Source organism: Coloeus monedula (assembly GCF_965178545.1).
Source record: "Coloeus monedula genome assembly, chromosome: 3".
In the NCBI taxonomy this organism is placed as follows: domain Eukaryota; kingdom Metazoa; phylum Chordata; class Aves; order Passeriformes; family Corvidae; genus Coloeus; species Coloeus monedula.
Genome location: NC_138783.1, coordinates 36,769,811 through 36,791,622, shown reverse-complemented (window position 1 = coordinate 36,791,622; position 21,812 = coordinate 36,769,811). Strand labels below are relative to the sequence as shown.

Sequence of the window (21,812 nt, the reverse complement as noted above, 5' to 3'; positions counted from 1 at the left end):
AACGTATTACTATACTGTAACTTCTAAATATCTGATCTGTATTTAGAGACTCATAGAACCATTAAGTTGGAGGAGGGACCCTAGAGATCATCTAGTTCCAAACCCCCTGCCATGGGGAAGGGATGTCACCCACTAGACCAAGTTGCTCAAAGCCCCATCCAACCTGGACTTGAACACTTCTATTCTCTGAGCAACTTATTCCAGTGCCTCACCACCCTCACAGTAAAGAACTTCTTTCTAACACCCAACCTAAACTTGACCTCTTTCAATTTAAAGCAATTATCCCTTGTCCCATCACTACAAGCCCATGTGGAAAGTCCCTCTCTGGTTCTCTTGTAGTTCCCTTTGTGTACTGGAAGACTGCTCTAAGGTCTCCCTGGAGCCTTCTCTTATGCAAGATGAACAACACCAGCTCTCTCAGTCTGTCTCCAAAACAGGGGTGCTCCAGCCCTCTGTTCATCGTCATGGCTCTCCTCCAGACTTGCTCCAACAACTTTCTTGTGCTGGGGCCCCCAGAGCTGAACACAGCAGGTTGGATCTTTTCAGAGTGGAGTAGAGGGACAGAATCCCTGCCCTCACCCTGCTGGTCACACTGCTTTTGGTGCAGCCCAGGACACAGTTGGCTTTCTGGGCTGTGAGAGCACATTGCCAGGTTGTGTTGAGCTTCTCATCCACCAACACTACCAAGTCCTCGGGGCTGCTCTTATTCCATTCTCTGCCCAGCCTGGACTTGTGCCTGGGATTGCCCTGATCCATGTGCAGGACCTTGCACTTGGCCTTGTTGGACTTTACGAGGTTTACACAGGCCCACCTCTCAAGTCTGTTAAGGTCCCTCTGGATGGCATATTTAGTTTCAGTTCTTCTCCCACCAGTATTCCTGTAATCCATCGACTTTGTGTTCAGATTGATTTGGGTCACAGCATTAGTGCACTGTATGTAGCTACACAAATTATCTTAGTATCTTCTTTCAACTAAGGAGTTGAATTTTTAAAATTTCACCATAGCATTTATGTTTAATTATTCACAGATTGTGTAGTATTTCAATCTTGTTTCAGCTGCAGGAAGGATGAAAAAGGTCATTATAATACATGCATCACTGCAAGTTATGACAAAGCAGCACTCTGGAGAATGGCTGTACAGACTGCATCAAACAGGTTTTACTTTCTGCAGCGAGGTCAGAGGCATAGAAAAATTTAAATGGAAAGCATCAACATATTATCCCATGTCCTACTGAACTCACTAACAAAATTTCCAGTCTCCTTAGTAGCACCAGAAAGCAGACTTCTGAAAACTGCCTAAAATACTGTAATGTTTTCTAGATATTGCAGGCACCTACGTTGCTTAGAAAATTACCTTTGAAAATTCTGCCTTAAATGAATTCCAACAATTGCACAGCAAGCCTGTGCTAAAGTCTGATATCAAAGGAGGTGGTGAGCCTTAATGAAGCATCTACTTAAATTCAGGTCATGCTTTAGCAGCAAGCACTCTGGTGGATTATTAGAAGAGGATGCTGTTTAATCTCTCTTACCTCCTGGGAAAACCTGGCATTTAAAAAAATGACAGAAGGGGGAAAAAAGTGTTCTCTCCCAAAAAGTCAGTTGTTCTGCTTCTCCATGAGATGTGACATTTTAAGATGTTCTGCCCATCAAATCTGAACATATTCGGTTGAACAAGACAGTTTCTTGCAAACTCTGCAGGCTTTTGGCTTTTAGCTTTACAGGGATTTACATTTGTATTTTAAACCTCTGCTAAGCTTCCTAAAGACAGGATTGTTTTATTATTTCACATTTTGATATTTCTAGATCTGAAACAGAGCTACCTGCCTTGATTTTAAATAAGTCCTCAGAATCCGTTTAGATTTCAAGGACTCCCTCGCTGTTCCAAGGAAGTTGAGGGAGCCCAAAATGCCCTTTGCCTCTGATTAGAAGCCAAAATATGCTGGTGTGACAGGTGCTACCAACACAACAGATCTAGCCTGAAGCTTGAACCTTGAAAACCTTCTCCTCACCATCCTTCAGGTTTATTGAAAACTGATTTAGTTTGGGGCAATCCCATGTTCAGCAGTTCTGCACGAACAATGTCCTGATTTGAAGATGCCAGGATGAAAGACTCCTCACCCAACAAACTGGCAAGCAAATCAGCAGATTCTGCATTTTGAGAAGTGAACTGAAACATCCTGTTTCTTTACAGGTTCCAGTTCTACAGGGAACCCACACCATTTCCAATGCTTGGAAATACGCCTAAGTCCCATAATCCATGGACAAGATGGAATGACTTTTGACTGGTAAAAATTCAGGGTAGCTTTTTTCAGAGGACGTCTTTTTACAGAATCTAGCTCTGTGGGAAAAAAAAAAAAAAGGGTGGGGGAGGTGGGAGATAAATCCCTCTGCTGTCAGCCAGAAAACACATTCATCAGGTCAGGACATGTGCATACATACATAAAATCCAGAATGTACATTCTCCTGTGCTATGTCTGTTCAAGGTAGAACACCGCTTCCAAAATTGTTTAATTGTAGAATTTCTAACGTGAGAAAAATAGAGCAGTTGTTATTAAAATAAAAAGTGTACACTCACAAATCTTTAACTATTTCTCAGATAAGATGTCTTAGAACACCTAATACAAGATCCAGTTGTTAAAGGCACCATAAAAGTTTGTCTAGCATTCTGGAATCTAACACTCTGGACAACTTTGAAACTGAAAATAAAGGACAAAACACATAAAAATTATCTTTTTCTCATATTATCTTTATCAAAATTATCTTTATCTCATATGAAAGGTTTCTACACAAAATATACAGGAATAAATTAGATTTAAGTCTATCATGCCCACAAGATGAATATCTAAATCTTATTTGAACAAGTTACTTTCTATCTTTACAAAACTGGGTTTAAAGCCTCTCAAGCCTTCCTATCAAGCACAGAAAATGCCTTTTTGAAGCTAGGCAGACTTCTGTGAGATGAGTCTTATGTACTGTAAATTTGTAGTGTTTTGTACAGGCCGAATACATGCGATTTCAAGAGTTGATTACAAACCATTGTTTGCTTCTGTTGTGTTCTGTGAAATAAAAAACCTCATTCTGTTTAACGTCACGTACAAAGATGATGGATACAGCTCGTTAACCTTCAGAGATCTGTGTGTGTTAGAATTGACAACAAATTGAGTTTTCAGATTAATTTTTATTTAATGTGATATGCTGTAGAGTTTTGAATTATGAAGCAAATACATTCTTTTTTGATTTCTGTCTAGGAGATATAAAGGCATGTCTCCATATCACTGAGACAGCAAACAGGTGTGGAATATACACGTGATACTTTTTGGGAACACATGGATTGTATTTTTCTTTTCACAAGTCTTCTCTGAGTGTTAGAACCAAACTCCATTACTAATGTCATAGGAATGCTGCTGCTTAATCCAGTAAATACCATGCTGCTTAAACAACTCCTTTTGAATTTTTAAAAAATATTCTTAGAACAGAAGCTGATGCTGCCTCTACAGAAGCATAACTTTTTTTGCATTGTACAAAGCCAACAAAATGTTGGTTCCTTCTAAAACGGATGTATGCTTGCACACTATGGATGAAATGCAACCACAGTCACAGAAATAGCACAGAACTTATTTTATGGATATAAATCATATTTTATTCTCATGTGGCACTTTCACTGACAGGGAAACAGGTGAATTTTATGTTTTAAGGACAATTCTTCACCTTATGGTAATGATGTACATACACCTACTTTAAATATGCAACATTTCTGTCAATCTTCTATTTATAAAGCAAGGCATCTTACAAAAAGAAACAACTTAAATGCTTTTATATAGAAAGAGAAGCATTCTTACATCTCCCCTTTCTTTCCAAACTCTTATCACCACTTTTATTTATACATTAAAATGCTTCTGGTGAATAGCAAGGGTGGGGGGTTTTTTCTGCTTGAAACTACAAGAGGCCTCAATAGGAACTGCAGAGCAGAGGTAAGCACTCGCCATTCGATGGCTCAAACAAACGTGTATCTTTATGTGAGACACACAGAAAAAGATGCCAGCAGAGCGCATCAGGCATAAACTCCTAAGTTTGCAAAAGTTCGGGGCTACATCAGAAGCAGTCTCCTGATTATCCCTTAAAAGGAGGCACTTTTTATTGTTCATTCTGTGCACGTGTGCTTCAGGATTTGTCATATGCTGTACACCTAGGCAATTCTATTTAAAAGGCTGTGCAAAAGATGTTTAACCCCGAGAAATCAGTTTGTATTTGCGTGCAGAAACGTAGACGTCTCTAATTATGTATTTAGAACACTATGTAGTGACAAGAGAAGGAATGGCTTCCAACTGAAAGGAAGTTTTAGATTCAGTATTAGGAAAAAATTCTTTATTGTGAGGGTGGTGAGGCACTGGGACAGTGGATGTCCCATCCCTGGAAGTGCTCAGTGGCAGGTTGGATGGGGCTTGGAGTGACCTTGTCTAGTGAAGTGTCCCTGCCTACCGTGGTGGGGCTGGAACTAGGCATCTTGAAGGTCCCTTCCACTGCAAACTATTCTATGATTTTAAATACAACCTCTATAATGCACACTATAGAGGATATGTAAGTTGACCAGCTGTCAGGAGCAGCCAGGCAAACTTTCAGAGAACTAAACATATATCAGTATTTCTCATAGTAGGTTTCTGACACCGGTTTCTGCTTCAGTGCAGACGACACAGCCTTTTGATACGCACACACGAGCACTTATTTCAAATCAAACTCACAGGCATTTAGGAAGTAAGTATTAGTACTTTCTAGTTACTGGGTTTTTTACGTAGCCCTTTTTTTTCTTTTTTCTGAAGTGACTTAGAAAACCTATATTAAAAGAAAAACAACAACAACAACAACAACAACAAAAACAACAACAAAACAACCAAAACAAAGCAAAAAAGCGCCAGAAATTCCCCCGCGGCCAAGCATTCACCCACAGCCGCAGCACCACTCCAGGCCCAGTCACCCGGCGATTCCGCGGCTCCGCAGCAGCGCCTGCGCGGCTCCCCGCCCGCTCTCGCCGTACCCCGAAGCTTCGTGAAGATTCCGGAAGGCTCCGGCCGGCTCTTTCCGCCGCGGGAGCTGCCCCGCCCCCGGTGCTGCTGCTCGGCTTCCTTCCTTCCTTGCCTCCTTCCTTCCGCCGTGCACCGCGGGGTCGGATCTCCCGGGCGGCGGGGCAGGAGGTGCCGTGGCCATGTCGCTGCTCTGCTACAACCGGGGCTGCGGGCAGCGCTTCGATCCCGAGAGCAACACGGAGGGTGAGAGCGGCGGGAGGGGCCGGGGCGCGGGTGCCTGTGCCGCTGACAGCGCGGGGAGCGGGGGCGGCCTCCGGGGCTCTGCGGGGCGGTGTGAGCCCGTCCCGCCCGGCTGCCCGGCCCTGCGGGGCTGTCACCCAGCCTGCGGCGTGCCCCGGGGACACGCGTGTGGAGCCGGGGCTGGCCCGGCGCTGCTCATCGCTGTCATGTGTGCTAAAGCTTCTTAAGGCCAACGTAGGTTTCACTGCTGAGGGCCTCTGTGGGTGTTGCATACATCGCAGTTACCAGCGGCTTTTTTTGTTTGTTTTTGTTTTGTTTTGTATTTATTGTTTGTTGGTTTGGTTTTGTTTTGGTTTTTTTTTTTTTTTTTTTTAGTCCAAGTGTGTGGACTTGCAGCAGGTATTTAAATGTGTCTGAAGGGCACCCGTGTGTCTACTTTGCTAAGTGCCTTGACCGCTTGCAGTGCTTCTCTTGTGTGTGCTGGGTATCCTGGTGAAACATCTTTAAAGCTCGGTCATTTTGGTTTTCACAATCCCGCAGAGGCTGCAGAAGAGTAATCTGAGTCTTCAGAAGGCATGCCCTCACCTCGTTCTTGAAGTAACTCTGTTGGTTAAATTTCTAGAAACTTAATTTTTAGTGACCCCCAGAGTTAGAAGTAGTCTAACAGCCTGTGCATTTTCTGTGATTTAGAACCGTGTCAATAAAATGTGTTCATTTTTCTGAGCTAAGTGCTTTCCAAAGAGGTGGGCAGCATGTTGCGTAGGACTCGCTAACATTAGTAGCAGGAGAAGCAGGCACAGTTGTGGAATGCTTCCATTTAGTGATCTCTTCCACCACAAAAGGAAAAGCAAATAGGGGTATTTATTGTAAAAGAAAAAAAAAATTCTTATTAAGACTTCATGACCTGTACTCGTTATAAAAGTATCGTTTCTTTATGGTTTGTGATCAAGTTGTAGTAAACTAGGTCAGGTTGGCATGGCCATATGCTAACTCTGTGGTGCTTGGGCTAGGGAAAACAATTTCATATGATGAAATTAGTTTCAGTAAGTGACTGAAACATATAGTGGAATCCCTGTGTCCTAGACTAAGCAGTTCTGAAGGTAAATGTAATATTCACAGATCAATACAGAGAACCAGGTTTTGCATTTGGGTGACCCCTACAAATTTCTACTTTGAGCTTTAATGATAGAAGTAAGGTGATGGCAGAATGTTCACAGTAGGATCAGTTTCGCTCTGAAATTGACATCAAAAAAGCCCCAAACAAGCAACAACAAAGACCTGAAAAATTGTGGTACTTGTGTCTCCAAAAATTATCTGAGGGTTAGAGAAAATGGCTTTGAAATACTTTGGCTTTCCTGGTGAACGAAAGTTATTAACAGCAGTGGAGAGGTAACTTGTTTTGGGTTGTTTTTCCTCAGTGACAAATGTAGGATAGCAGCCAAAGTCTGGAATCTGATCTCATACAAATCAGAAGTAGAATATGCCTTTATCTGCTTGTATCCTAATTTTCCAGTTTTCCCCACTTAGTGTGTGATGGGATCCTTCTTCTTGTCAGACAAGAGCTGTTGGACTCAGTATGAGTGCAGACAAGCTGATGTTTTGCTGTCCTCTAGCAGGGAGAATGCTCAGACTGCTCAGTGGACAAATTCCTCTGGCTCTGCTGAGCCACTGCAGAGCTCCTTGTGCTGGCATCATCTCTCGTGGAGCACGCAGGGCCCTCAGGAGGCAGCAGCCAAGCGGGCTGTCATTCGCTCCGTGATGTACCTGCTGCAGAGCAGACTCCAGGGAGCAAGGAAAAAGGACTGCCCTTGGCCAGATGGACGACCAGACCCTTCTCTGTGTCTGCCTTGTGAGCTGGAGCATAGCCACTGCTGAGTTAATTGATTATGAGATGGTTCTGGTCTCTAAAACAGTTGCAGTTATTAACAGCACCTCTCTACTGATGAATGCTTATGAAGAATTAGAAATATTCATTTAAGTCTTCTGAGTCAGAAATAATCTTTGCTACAAACAGAGTTTATTTTTGCTCTCATGATGCTTCTAGTGACATAATTTCATACTTTTGGAAAAAAGTAACCTCTACTTATATTTTATTAATTTAACAGTGAAGTCCTGGTCTCTATGCAAAATTGCCATTTTTTTTCCTTTTTAATTTTGCTGTGAGGTTTACCAGTATTAGCTTTTCATCCTGAAACTGAAGATAGAGGTTTATGTCTATATTTGTAAGTCTTGCTGAAGGACCAATGTCCCAAAATATGTGCCTTTTGAGTTAAGGTGGGAACTGATGTCCCTCAGACTGTATTAGTGTATTAGACTTAGGCACTGAATATAAAATCAAAGCAAGTCATACAAAACAAGATTTCTCTAAAAATCTACATGTTTATAAAAAAGAAGAAAACAACCACATTTGAGTTGGGTTTTTGCCTATTAAATATCTGTAGGCAGATTGCTAATGAAGTTATTTATCACTTTTTTCTTTTGCTTCCTATTATGTGTTTGTGTCACTTTTAAGTGTTTATTTTAAAGGCTAGAAGATAGTGTTTAGAATACGATCAGTAATATACTACCCATGCAGTAATGTCAGTGAGATGTTATATAATCAGAGCAATTCTATTACATGTGAAAGGAATACAAGTAAAAAAGGAACAGCTGTGTAATGTTGATAAACGTCTATGAGTATAAAGACTTTAATTAATGGAGGTTGTGTTTCAGTGTAGTGTTTGTACAGAATTAATTAGTGATAAATAGTATTGACATGTAAAAATTATGCATGTGGAAGACTAACCTTTGGGTTCAAGTCCTTACCTTAGGTGGCCTAGGATACTACAGATATTGAAAAAAAACCCCAAGCTAATTATGCTTAAAATTGTGAACTCATTATTTGCATTAAGAGAATTTTTTAACAGAATGCTTCTCAATAGAAAGCTATGATCAGGTGCAGATAGATGTATTTGAAGCAGTAAACCAGTACTTTCTGTCTGTCAGGTTCAGCCTTAGGGTCACCGTTTTACTTCTGCAAAATTACCAGTAAGGCCTGATTATTGATGGAGGCCAGGGATGGTCCATAGAAAGTTTACTTGCTCCATGTGGAAGTAGTAGTTTGTCTTAGATGCCTTCCTTCTAGTTTGTGTTGTGTAATACTTAAGAAGAAAAAAGTCCTGATTATTTATGTTTAATATGTGCACTCACAGAGCTTTTTCTGTGGAGTCTGGATTTTTCAGAGTAATGATGTGCACTCGGGAAGTGGGGCAGCTCATGGCATACATGAATTGCAAATGTGACATTTTTGCCGGGTTTGTAATCATATGAATAAAGATTCGTGGTATGCCTCAATATTAATAATAATTATTGTCTTCTAGATTCATGCACATACCATCCAGGTGTGCCTGTCTTTCATGATGCTCTCAAAGTAAGTATGCAACTGTCCTTTAAGTGTTATCTTTCTGTTTTTTCATATGCGTAAAATAGTGTGCTGCTTTTTCTTTTTAATTCCAGATCTTTCAGTATTCAGAAACTGATGTTTAGCCTATCATGAGCAACCCCATAAAATTAGAAAAGCACAGTTACTCATTCCTGAAGAAGAAATTTAAAACTCTGCTCATATGGTCTAAATGCCATGCAAGTCTAGATGACTTATTTCCTGTTGGTTGGCTGACTTTAGGTCTCTCAGCAGTTTAATTAGGTCCTCTAAATAGGACTGTGAAGCTGTTGAGAGGTTTTCATACTCTTTCAGTTAATTAACCTGCTTGGAATTCAGAGCAGCTGCTTGTGGTCTAATGTGGCCAGGGCACTAATGTGTATGTGACATTTGTCTGCTGTAAAGAACAGTCACGTTCATTTAATCAGCCAAATGAGTATGTTGGTTAAATTGGGACTGGTCACCCATGCCTCTTATGCAGCTGTCCAGGATTCTTGGGCTCCATCTTCAATGATGAATTAAATATACCTGTGACTGGTCTCCAGTGCTTAGGCCAACTGCGCAGCCCATGCTTGGTTTTGTGCTAAACTGTTTTATTACTTCAGGATCTCCTGGATGCCTACAAAGTGCTTACAGGGAATCCTTTGAGATACAACTGCCAAAACCGTACTGGAAATCATTCTAATAATTTGTTTGTGTGTGGTCAGAAATCTGGTGTCCAAAGATGGAGCCTGGCACTTTCTACTCTATTAATATAGATGTAGCCTGAGTGACTTCTCTTAGAACACCAAACTGCTGTTTAGCTGAGCTTTGAGGGGGGTGAGTGGTTTTTTTCCTTGATACTAAGGAGCTGCTTCTACTCAAAGTGCATCTCATCCCAGCAATGTGATGTCTTTTGGCCTTGTGAAAGCTTCTGCATTTGTGCTGGGCGGTGTGTTTGCTGTGAGCTGTTGCTTATATTGCAGTACCTGACTCTGGAGTCGGCCATCGTGTGCCACTGGCAAATTGGGACAAATACTCTTAGGTCAAATACTGTACAGTTGCTTAGACTATAGCAATTTGTTTTGTACAAAATTATAGTTGTACTCATAGCACAGTACAAAAATCTTCTACATAATTATAAAGAGAGAAATTATACAGTTAGCTCAAAAACTTACATTTACTCCCTCTTTCTCTTATGTATGCAGTGTTTATAAACAGGTACTGCTTTCCCCCTTATCCTTCTCCAATCTCTTGGCCTAATTAAAAATTTATCATAATTGCATATGAGCAGTTTTCTTCCTGCTATGAGTTCTAGATAATCTGGGTGGGCAGGGTGAATTTGTCTCCTCAATCGTGGAAATGGTTAATATTTTGAGGGTATTTTAGAACCACCTACCTAAAACCCATTGTGTTGCACCACTTAAGCTTTCAAAGCTGTGGTGCATTAGTCAAGCTGTTGCCTCTAATAAGATTCTTTGAGATCTAAGATATATTATTCACAGTGGCAAGACAATTTGCTCTAAAATTAAATTTCTGGTTTATATAGTAAAAAGTGCTCTTGATTGATGTAGTTGGATAGCTGTGCAATGCACATATCCAGCTCTGTTGGTGGGAAATAAGCAATCAGAAGATTTGAGTGGTGCTCAAGAAAAGAAAAAAAAAAATCTCTATCATTTTTGGAAGAGGGCCTGTATGTTGGAGCACAGGTGAGCCTGGTCTCAGGTGTAGTATTTGTTTGTTTTGCTTACATGTTACTTTATGAGACAAAGTAACGTTCCTATTTACAGTTGTACAGAGTTGGCACCTAACTTGTCATGGAAGTATTGCCTCACATTTACTGAACTTTTCTGATTAAGGCAGTACGAGCAAGCTAGAAGAGTTTTGTGGCTTTTAAAAATGCAGATGGTAATAATATCCACAATAGGGAAGAAAACGTTTGCTGATCTTGATGTGCCACATCTTTTAAAGGAATATAATTAATATTCTGCTGTTGTCAAATCTGGTAGTCATTGCTGTGTTGTTTTTATTCCGAAATGCTTTAGGGTTGGTCATGTTGTAAGAGGAGAACAACAGACTTTTCTGACTTCTTAAGCATTGTGGTATGTACTCATGATTATTTACAATTTTTATACTTATCAAATGATAGTGATTAATATTAAATGGTATGTATACTTATATATTTTAAATTTGCCTACTTTTGTCGAAACGGTCTTAATTCTTACATGCTCTGTTTTTCTCATATAATGCTGAAGTCAAGTCTCATTTTCAAGCTTTAATGATTAAAATTATCTAAATAGGTTTTGATAGAACTACTTGCTAATAAAGAAGGAAAGTCAACATTTATTGCTGCTTTGCTTGACTGCAGAAAGTATGCATTTTTCTTTTAACTTACATCCAAGTTAGTAGATTTTCCACTTTAGCAGTAGGATTTCCTTTGCAGCCAGTGTTTAGAGTGGGCTAAAGGAGAAGATGGAGTTGAAAAAATGAGTCAAGAAAACTTGTTGCAGTTTCTGTTAATTTTTAATGCACACAAACTACACTGCATATATCTATATATCTATGAACATATGCTTTCCACAATAGGGCTGTACAAAGGGTCTCCATAACAGCGAGAAACCTCCTGAGCCTGTTAAACCAGAAGTCAAAACTACCTCTGAACGAAAGGAGCTAGCTGAACTGAAACCCAGATTTCAAGAACACATAATTCAGGCACCAAAACCATTGGAAACAATTAAAAGGCCAAGGTATGGTACATGAAACTGAAGTTTTTCCAAATTTGTAGTCAGTTCGCCAAGTTAAAGCTTGTTTGGTTATTCAATGTTGCACGTTTCATACAATGTAGAACTTATGAAATTAACCTTAGAAGACCTTGGTTTTGGTAGCAGTCATGATGTTTTCTTAAGCTTCAAAATAAGAGGAAAGAATCCTGGTTATGACAAGGAAGTACTGGATCTCTCAGCACTGAGATCCACAAGAAGTAAAAATTTAGGTTTATAACCTCATAGCATAAAATGCCACTAGTGACTGTGTTTAGTGTTTTAAACTAATAAAAATAATCCTGGGGTGCTTGTATTTAGATTATTTTGTATCTCTGATTTATTTTTATTTTTGTAGAGTATTTAGGATTTCCAGTTGAAAGCCAAGACTGCCTTCTAAGTTTCTAGTCTCTTTTTTCATAAACAGTAAGGATTAGTGTTTACAGATGTAGTTTGTTTGCTCAAGGGAGGTTTGAAAGGAAAAGCTTTGTAGGAAGATTACAAGTTACTACTTTGTCTTCTATAAATTGTTTTTCATGGAATTGACACTAATGCATGGACTTTTTTAGCCCAGATGAGCCAATGACAAATTTGCAGCTGAAAGTGTCAGCTTCCTTGAAACAAGCTCTCGATAAACTGAAATTGTCATCAGAAAACGAAGGGAAAAAAGGTAAGGAAACAGGGAGATTAGGTAGGTGTGTGATGCTAGTTGTCACACAAATAAATGAAATGGTGATCTTGTAATTTCTGAAGTGATAGTTTCATGTAATTATGTTCTTAATCTGGGAATTACCTTCCAGTCCAGGGAATCTCAATTGCAGTTAAAATGTGATTAACATGGAGACTTAGTTGTCAGGAGCAGTACATTGTCCTTCACATTATTTGAACTGTGTTTTTTCTAAGATTTCCTGGTTAGAATGGATGTAATGGGAACATCCATTTCTGAATATATGACTGACAGAGTTACCAAGAAATGAACTTTACTCCCTATTGCTGCAGACACAGTATCATATAAAGCCTTCATAAATTGGTGAAATTCCTCTGAAGACTAGTTGGTTCTCCCTCATCTGTTTTTCTTCTTTTTTCCTCCCACATTTTATTTGGAATTAGGTTCCAGAACTACATTGCTCCTTAAGAAACTTTATAATTTCAACCTACAGTTTGGCTATTCTATGCTCTTTTGTTCTTGTGCCAAACTAATTTAGCTATTCTTTCTCCATGGTACCCAGATTATTTCCTTGTGTGTATTTATAGACAGCAGTTGAAGCCTTTTACATTCTTAGTTTTACAAAACTGAACAAGATGAACAATTGTTCTCTTCCCCTGTGATTGTAATGATCGTCTTTACCTTTTTTTTTATTTACCCCACTTAAAATGTGTAAAGATACAGAGCCTAGAATTTGATGCTTAGGTAATACGGTGTTCGGAATGTTTCTTTGTACCTCTCTGGCAGATTTCAATGCCAGACAGAAAATAGAAGCTTGAAGAGGAAGGTTTTTCTAATCTCCTCCTTGGCTCATTTTAATTCTTAATAAAAGCAAAGTGTTCAGTAGGTTACACAATTCATTTTCTATTTTCTGTAATACTCTGTTTACAGAGGAAGATAGTGATGAAATCAAGATTGGGACGGCATGTAAAAATGCAGGCTGTTCAAAAGTAAGTAGTTCAGTTGTACTCTAAATCCAGCTGCTCAGCTATTAAGTGAGTTTATAACAGCAGTTTTTGTGTGCTACAAGTAGATTTGGAAAAGGCATAAAGTCCATTGGGTTTAACAAATGCACATTTGATAATGTGCTTTAGTATGGACAAATGTGAGTTGTTTGCAGAAACTCTTAAGATTGTTTTTTTTTAAACCTGTCATGAACTTCTAATTAGTAAGCTTGTCAAATCCATGCTACTGACGTGTTTCAACTTAAAATATTAAATATAAAATTGGTGAGAGGTGGCTTACTGATAACACTTGAGTTGGTCTTGATAATCTGTATATAGATCAGAAGCATCTACTGATTTTATCAGTTAATGCTTCCTGAATGAAGAATTAAAAAGTCAGTGTTTTAACACTTCCAGCACCAAAATGAGTCATTATATTACATAGTCATTGTAAGTGAAAGTTACACTGACACCCTTGCGTTGTGCAAAATGGGACATTAGGATTTAAATAGCTATTTTGCCTAACAGATTTTGCATTACCTATCAAAGCTCTGGTGGGAGGAGAACTTTGGCAGTCTTTGTGTTGGGAAGAACTGATCTGATATTCAGTGGCTAAGTTGTGTATTGTTTATTTTACTTTCTTTTGAGAATTCATGTGTTTCATGAATGATAAATTTAATTTATTTTCAAGGTAAGTTATTGTTTCCTCTGAATGCTCAGAGTATTTTAAACACGGATATCTCTGAGGATCTAAAGTGACCTTTATAATCACAGATGGTGTCACCATTGATGTGTGCCATTGAACTAACATGAAGTACCGCTTCTTAGCAGTGGCTTTGTTCTGTGAATGAAGGTTGAATGGTTACTTTGAGAAGCTAGAACAAGCCATTAGATCTAGATTATTTACCCAAAAGCTTTGTTGTACTTTGGTCAGTATTTCTGGTTTGTGTTGTGGTTTTTTTTGTTTTTTCCTTGCTCTAAATCCTGTAACAGTAATATGCTTTAAAATGCTTTGTCCCACCAGACATACGAAGGACCACACAGCACAGAAGAAGTATGTATATACCATTCTGGTGTACCTATATTCCATGAAGGGTTAGTATTCAGCTAACTTCCATTTTTGTACCTATATTCTGTGAAGGGTTAGTATTTAGTTACCTTCAGGGTTTTTTTGACTAACCTGTTGTGTGTTCATGCTTTCTTTGTAGATATTACCTTGATTCATTCTGTATTCCCTCTTCAGACAAAAATGGCAATGCTTGAAGAGGGTATACAAAAGTAAAAGTAATGTTGCATAAAGGAAAGATCTTAAATGTTCACAATAAATAGTGTCCTAAACATTGTTTGTTAATTACTTTGCAAACTTTCAAGGATGAAGTATTGGAGCTGTTGTAAAAGAAAAACTTCTGACTTCAATACATTTTTAGCTCAAGAAGGCTGCACAAGAGGAACACATGTATGGACTAAAAAGGATGCAGTAAGTAGCATTAAGATTGCATTCTGTAATTGGCCACTCTCAGTTTTGAATACTGAAATGCAGTTTGTAGCTTGATTGACTTATTACTGTAGCTAAGCTATTACAGATTACTACCTCTGACATAATGTGGAGGATACTGTGCACAGCAGGAAAACTGAGAAATGGAGTGTGAAGTAGTCTGTGGTACAGGTATACTTGATTCTTTAAGAATATTGTGGAATATAATAATGGAACAAAACACTTGAAAAACATTATGTCGTGACAGGATGGATACAGGTGAACACAAAGTTCTTGTTATGAATATATTGTCTGTTGCTGAGGCAAAATGGGTTTGACATTGCAAACATCAGGGCTAAAAAGTGTAGTTTCAGTACCTTATTCTCAATCAATTCACAAATCCTTTACTTCCTTTAAATCTTATAATTGCTGCTTGCTTTGAATGTTTATATTTTTGTTCAATAATTATTTGCAAGTGCAGAAAGTAGGGATTAAAAAACAGCTGAAGTTGTGAGCCTAAAGCAGGAGACTGTAGAAAAAGAGAGTAAAGAATTTACCCACATTTAAAGAAACTGTATATTAACTGCATGTGTATTGAGATAATGGGCTTCTGTCCAACAAGGGGTTTTTTACTTTAGCTTTATGTTTTTCTTTTGAGGGCTTTTTTTCACAGTTTATTTTTTCTGCATCAGAGAACAGAGGGTAACAAATGTTTTTGCAGGAATATGAAGCATTCTTGGAGTCATGGCACTGTTTTTCTTCATTCAGTTCCTTTCTATAAACTGTTGGCTAACTGTAGTCTTGGAAAGGAAGTTGATCCACCAAGTAACACTTTTTTTGTGTTAGTTTGTTTAAGGGGCAGATACTGAAATACTTAGTAAGAAGAGTTGCAAGTGGAGTCTCCTGTGGAGATGAAATACAGTCCTTTATTAGCTATGCCATTTGGCTATTAGAAATAGTTTATGCTGTTAATCTTGTACCTTTTTTCTGTACCTTTTTCCTTATATAGGGTAAGAAAGTAGTTCCATGCAGGCATGATTGGCACCAGACTGGAGGAGAAGTGACTATTTCTGTGTATGCTAAAAACTCTGTCCCTGATCTGAGCTACGTAGAAGCTAATAGCACAATGGTGAGGCTCTACCTTAAGATCAGCAACTTGAACTTAGGAAAATCTGCTCAGCTTTATTTACAAGGCAGAGATAGCATAAGACTCTTTATTGAGTAACTGCTTTTTCTTGGCATTTGCATTTGTTCAAGTATGTATATCTTTTTTTCTCCCTTCTGTTTGGACATCTGCACTTTAATGTGTGGGTTTTTTAAAATCCTCAATACAGTATGCCAAAAAAAAAAACAAACTTTAATTTGACTTCCATAATTAAAACCCAAGCGTGATGGATTTGCATCACCGTATGTGTGAATAATTATAGATTCATCATTTAATTGTATTTGACTTAATTGAATTTAATACCATTCTTCATTGTGTGCTGTTTCACAGCTACTAATATTACACAGGTGTTAAAATGCTTCTCTGATTTCTTAATCTAAGCTGATAAGCTACCAGTGGCCACTGTTGACTACAAGTCAATCAGAATCTGTTAAAATAGATACTCACTTCTGTTTCTGAGGGACATTTTCATTACTTTGATCATTGTAGGATCCTAGCCCTTACATGGTATATTTTGCTTAAACATGCTTGAGGTGTCAAATGTTTTATTAACATGATAAAATTTTCTAATCTTCTGTTGTTTTTCCTGTTAAGATAAATATCCATATTGTGTTTGAAGGAGAAAAGGAGTTTCATCGCAGTGTTAAGTTATGGGGAGTAAGTATAAAAATTTTTTTTCTATTAAAAAGAAACAAAAAATCAAACAAAAAATCCCAGAAGGAAAACAGAACATAAGCCTTTAGCTTCCTCTCTTTCAAAATGGTTTGGTTTTCCTCATTACTCTGTTTATTGAAATAATTTCAGTTGCATGACATTGAGTAATTACATTTAAATCCAAATATAATGCCCCAGGAGATCCAGTATGACATCATAATGGACGCTGCTTTGCACAGAAGGTGACCTTCCAAGGTCCTTTCTGGTCCCAACACCATGGTAGTGGTGTTGCAGAAAACTCATGCTTATGTATGTTAGCCAATGTATACTCATGCTTATGTATGTTAGCCAATGTATATGTTAGATATGCATAGGCACATGTTTATGCCATAAGCATTCCATAGCTTGGGAATGGGAAAGAGCTGACTTCTCAAGATACCAGAGGGGTCTTCATCTACATAAACATCTACTGAAATTTAGTGATGGGGTACTCCCTGACTTGATTCCCAAATATCTGTTAGTCTGTTGAATTGAAGCATGAAATACCTTTTCTGTTGCAGGTGATTGATGTAAAGAGGAGTTACGTGAACATGACTGCTACAAAGATTGAGCTCACTATGAGAAAAGCAGAGCCCCTTCTATGGGCAAGTCTGGAATTACCAGTATCCAACACACAACCAAAACAGGAAGGTTCAGATCAATAACGATTCCAAGAGACAAGTTATTTCCCATGATGAAGTGGTGACTTGCTACTGTAATCAAATATTTAAATTTTATATAGATTTCTTTTTTTTAATGCTAGATCATCTGTTCCCTTCTAGAAAGAAATTTGATGCACAGTAAATGGGGGTGTAAACTTAAAAGGGTAACAGTTATTTCTGCTCTTGCCCCCATGGGTATGTTTATGCTAGATGCAGTGTCTCCATGGGAATTTGGAGTAAAACAGCTATTGCCCTTTGCTTGCAACCTTCCCTGCCATGCACTGACTATCCCAGTAGATGTGCTCTCTGTTCACAGTGGGTGTCTTTGTTTTTCAGCTGTTCTGTTTAGACTGGATGCATTCAGTAGCCCGTGTTAAATCCAACACTGTTAGGAAGCATATGGTAATGCAGATACAAAAATCAGAGTTTGAACTATGATTAGCATGCAATTCCACATCTAGGGTAAAAGGTTACATAAACAGAAATATGAAGTTGTACTCTCACAGACTTCCATGTTCTGAAACGAAGGATTGTTTTAATACCTGTTGGCTATGGAGGGATGAAATAAATGGTATTATTCCAAGGATTTTAGTATTTGCTGACTCCTGCTGTCTTTCATGTATCAAAGCAGATCAGGTTAAAATTTTAAAAATTGGCAAGAAGGGATTTTTTTTTTTTTTAACTCCTTTACTTTTGCTATTTGAATAGTTAAATAAAAAAGCAAATGGACAGTGAAATGGCTGGATAACTTAGCATTTCAGCTGTGAAGAGTATGTAAACAGCAAACTATTATAAAATTGCCAAAGTATATATTTGACAGCCTTTAGAATGTATATTCTATCCTATTCTACAACACTGAAAATCTCAAGACTCTTCTCAGAGTAGGTGGATATGTGTAGTAGGAGAAGCCAGGACACACTGTAGGTGTCTTGGTAAAATAATTTCCACATAGATGTGTATATCTTTTGACTCTGAGGATGGTAATGTAAGAACTGCATTTATGTACAGGACAAATCTTAGGAGAAACAACATGCTTTAAAATGTCTGTCTCAAATTGTAATTGTACCTTTGAATCAAAATACTTAAAAAAATACTGTATCTCTTGAGGTAATTAGAAATCAAGACCTTAGTTTTGTTTTCAGTTCATCAGTAAAGGTATGTGGCTGAAAGCAGGATAGTTGTAAAGATGAGATTTTTTTTTTTTATCCAAGCAGCAACACATGCAGTAATGTTGCTTTTTTCTTTCTGCTTGGAATAGTTCCTTAATTTTGGCTTGCAGCTGAAATTAAAATGTTTTCCTATAAAAGTAACACAAAATGCACACTGTTATTAATTGTGCCTAATCCTGTATATGTAAAGAAGAGGTCTTGTGGACTGTGAAAATGATGGATGCTCACCTACTAGCATTGGCAAACCTGGAATAGTACCAAGAAAAACACAGGGTGTTGTAAAGGCATTCTGAAGTGAAATACAGATTTCTAAGAATCCTGCTGTTTTCCAATGGGTATAATTTGACTTGAGCTCAGACTTCTGTTTCTAACAGTACTTGAAGTCCTACTTCATGCTTAAAGTAGTAGGAAATACATTACCAAAGAAACCATCCCTGAACACCAAGAAAGTAACACCGGTGTGATACAAATGTAACATGTATGTATATATACAGACATACATAAAATTTGTTTTGGTGCTTCTCTGCCTTCTTTCAAGATCCATTTTCCTCGATCACTTAGTTTGAGCATGGTTGCTTACTCCCTTGGGCCCTTTTTAAAAATTCCAGCTCTAAGATCTGCTGAATAGATTGTATTAACCTCTAATAATGCCTTTTTTTTTTCCTTTTTAATTGAAAATGTCAGGTACTGCAGAGTGATAGGGTACAAGTTTATAAAATGTGTGCCTGCCAAGTAGTCCTCTGAAAATTGAACAGATGTTTTCTGATGTGTTCTGAACCAACAAGTGGGGCACTTACTAGTATGACACTGAGAACATCAGTGGATGAAAAATTCTAGATAGCTGTAGCTGCTAGCATGCCATCTGTGTTTGTGTGTGCAGAACTCTGAACTTGGACAGCAAAATTAGTAGTGCTTAAATGCCAGAATAAAGTTCAAGCAAGTTCAAATGTGTCTATCCATATGGATATATAAATATCCTAAATATGTTAAAAAATGTGGAAAACATAATTTTCACTTAATTTGCATCCTCACATGCAGTAGGTTTACATAATGTAAAATCCATTTTAAAGAACTACGTGGAAAATGGAATTCCTTGGGAAAACAGAATTTCTGTTTTGAAATGAGTCATATTCTGCCTTAGTACCCTAAATGGAGAGAAATGTGGATGAATGGACCATCTGCTGTGACTCCTGCAGGCTTTGGGATCCTGTAACTACTTGTTACACCCTTCCAAACTACATTCTGCTGGTAGTTGAGTCACCTTGGCCGTAAGTGGAGGGAGAAAGCTCCTTTAAACATGGTCCCAAATTCTGTTTTTGCTTTTTATTCATTCCTCCTGCTCTTCTCCTGTTGTTCATGCTTTCAGCACAAAACTAAAGATACTTTAGATGTTCTGTTATGACTCTCCTTACCAGTGGCAATAAAACCACATCTAAAACTTACCTTGTTTAAAAAAGCAAGCAAACAAATTAAAGAACCCATAAAACCCCCACCAGCTTTGGTGAGGCAAGAAGGTATTGATTTTACAATAATAGCATAGTTTCTATGGCCTGGGATCCTTTTCAAAATAGGAAGATAAACCTTCACATGGCCTAGACTGCCATAAACTGTCTGTTTAACTGCAGCAATTCTTAGCAGTTTTTTATAACCATATGTCTGCCTCTATCCTGAAGCTGCAAGATCTGTATCACCACTGAATTTGTGTGTTTTGAGCAGTTGCTCACAACAGGCTTCAACATACCAAGGAAAATGGTGATCCTGGTATTTCATGCAATAACATCTTGACATGCATGGTGGTAGCAGACACTTTGATGGAATATTGGCTTGGCTGTAACTTTTATTAGTAAGTGGAGAGAAGGTGAGGCCAGCTGTAGTGTACTAATCATACTTTCCCAAAAGCAAGATTTGTCAAGTAAGCAAAGTGATTTTTGATCACAGTCTTTCACCTGTCTAGTATGATGCTAAATTGCAAACCAGTATGAACAGGAGTACTTGGTGTTGAATTTATCCTTTTTTCATATTTTCAAAAGTTGTGCTGTATTTATCAAATTGATTAGGTTGATACAGTCTAGCTATGTTTTTATAAGTGTTTAAGAGCTGTAGTGTGTTTCAGTATGGGTTTATGTGTTACACATGTAGACAAGCATGTTACACAAGTCAGAACTGACTGTCCAGGTGCATATAAAACTTTACCTTCATAATCCCTTTATAATATGGAAAACTGCATGAGTATACAAGTTTATGACAGGAATCTTAATCTTTTTCCTCATGTATAAGCCCATTTTCCTACCTAACATAACACATTTTGTACCCCTAACATTACATCCTAGGTAACAAGTGATAGGATGAGAGGAAATGGCCTCAAGTTGTGCCAGGGGAGGTTTAGATTGGGTATTAGGAAAAATGCTTTTCATGGAAAGGGTTGTCAGGCATTAGAACAGGCTGCCCAGGGAAGCAGTGCAGTCTGCACATCCTTGGATGTGTTCAAAAAACATGGATATAGCACTTAAGGACATGATTTAATGAACATATAGTGGTGGTGCTGCCTTGGTGGCTGTGATCTTAGAGGTTTTTCCAGTCTTAACAATTCTGTGATCTTGTATCTGTAACAACATTTCTTGGAGGAATTGGAATTTATGTTAAATGTTAATACACTTAAGCACAGGGCTGTTCAGCTACTCTGACTCTTAGGTCGTACATGGCACTGATACAACCTGACAAAAAAATCTTCCATTGGATGGTATTCTGGATCATGTACATTATCAAGTCACCATTTCAGTAGTTTAGGAATTAGTTTTACTAGGAATTTTGCCTTGGAAAAAAAAAAATCTAGCTATTCTACATAATGATGGATTTTTGGCTTGCATTCTCTAAACATGGCATGAGTATTGATTAAATACTTTACCTGTTAATCATTATTCTTTCAGAATTTGCTACAAATTTTTTTTTTTACCTCTGTCCAGGAAGGAGATCCTTTTTAAAGTAATGAATTATGTGTCTGGAACACTGTTTTAGGGCAGTAATAATTTTGCCATGATAAGAGTCTTGAATTACAGTTGAAGAGGACATGACTTTTTGCATGGCTGTTTGATTCTGCACATTCATAAAACTTACATGCAGAAATTAATCTCATGTCTTCATGCTCTTGTTTTTTTCTAAATGTATTCAATAAAATTCTTATTACATGCTGGTTGCATTTGGGGTTGGTTTTTGACTTCTTTTGTTATGGGTGAGAACTTCCCTGTCAGTTTGCAACATGGTTGTTGAAATAAAATGTAAGTGGACATTTTCCACATGTGAGTTTATATAGGAGGGAAACTGCATCGCCAAGGGGTTTTTCCCCATGTGTATGTCCTTTCTTTGCCTCTTGCTTTCTAATGCTACAGCCCAGTCAGGCTATGTGAGTTTTGCAGAAATCTGAGTGTGGTTACTGAGATGTGGGCCTCTCTCATTCACAGAAAATAGTTCAGTCCAAGAATTTTGAGCTGTCACAAACTTAATGGAAGTGGAATTATTCCAGATACAGCAGCTGTTTCTAAAGTTGCTGAAGATATTGTTGCTCGGATAAAAAAAAGATACTTTT

General features: G+C 38.1%; 1 protein-coding gene across 1 annotated transcript; it reads left to right on the top strand.

The window, feature by feature from the left end:
* The first annotated feature begins 5,129 nt into the window (after positions 1-5,129).
* Positions 5,130-21,534, top strand: CHORDC1 (cysteine and histidine rich domain containing 1). Its single transcript, XM_082279177.1, has 11 exons — positions 5,130-5,263; positions 8,620-8,669; positions 10,703-10,759; positions 11,244-11,404; positions 11,986-12,086; positions 13,014-13,072; positions 14,091-14,161; positions 14,438-14,543; positions 15,550-15,669; positions 16,300-16,362; positions 16,920-21,534. Exons 1-11 carry the CDS (start codon positions 5,200-5,202, stop codon positions 17,061-17,063), a joined length of 996 nt encoding a protein of 331 aa, XP_082135303.1. The 5' UTR covers positions 5,130-5,199; the 3' UTR covers positions 17,064-21,534.
* Positions 21,535-21,812: the final 278 nt, after the last annotated feature.

Excerpts from the sequence above, each read along its gene's own strand:
- CHORDC1 (XM_082279177.1), top strand. The coding sequence starts at position 5,200 with ATGTCGCTGCTCTGCTACAACCGGGGCTGCGGGCAGCGCTTCGATCCC. Across the intron at positions 11,405-11,985 it reads GAAACAATTAAAAGGCCAAG|CCCAGATGAGCCAATGACAA; the intron begins GTATGGTACATG and ends GGACTTTTTTAG. Across the intron at positions 14,544-15,549 it reads TATGGACTAAAAAGGATGCA|GGTAAGAAAGTAGTTCCATG; the intron begins GTAAGTAGCATT and ends TTCCTTATATAG.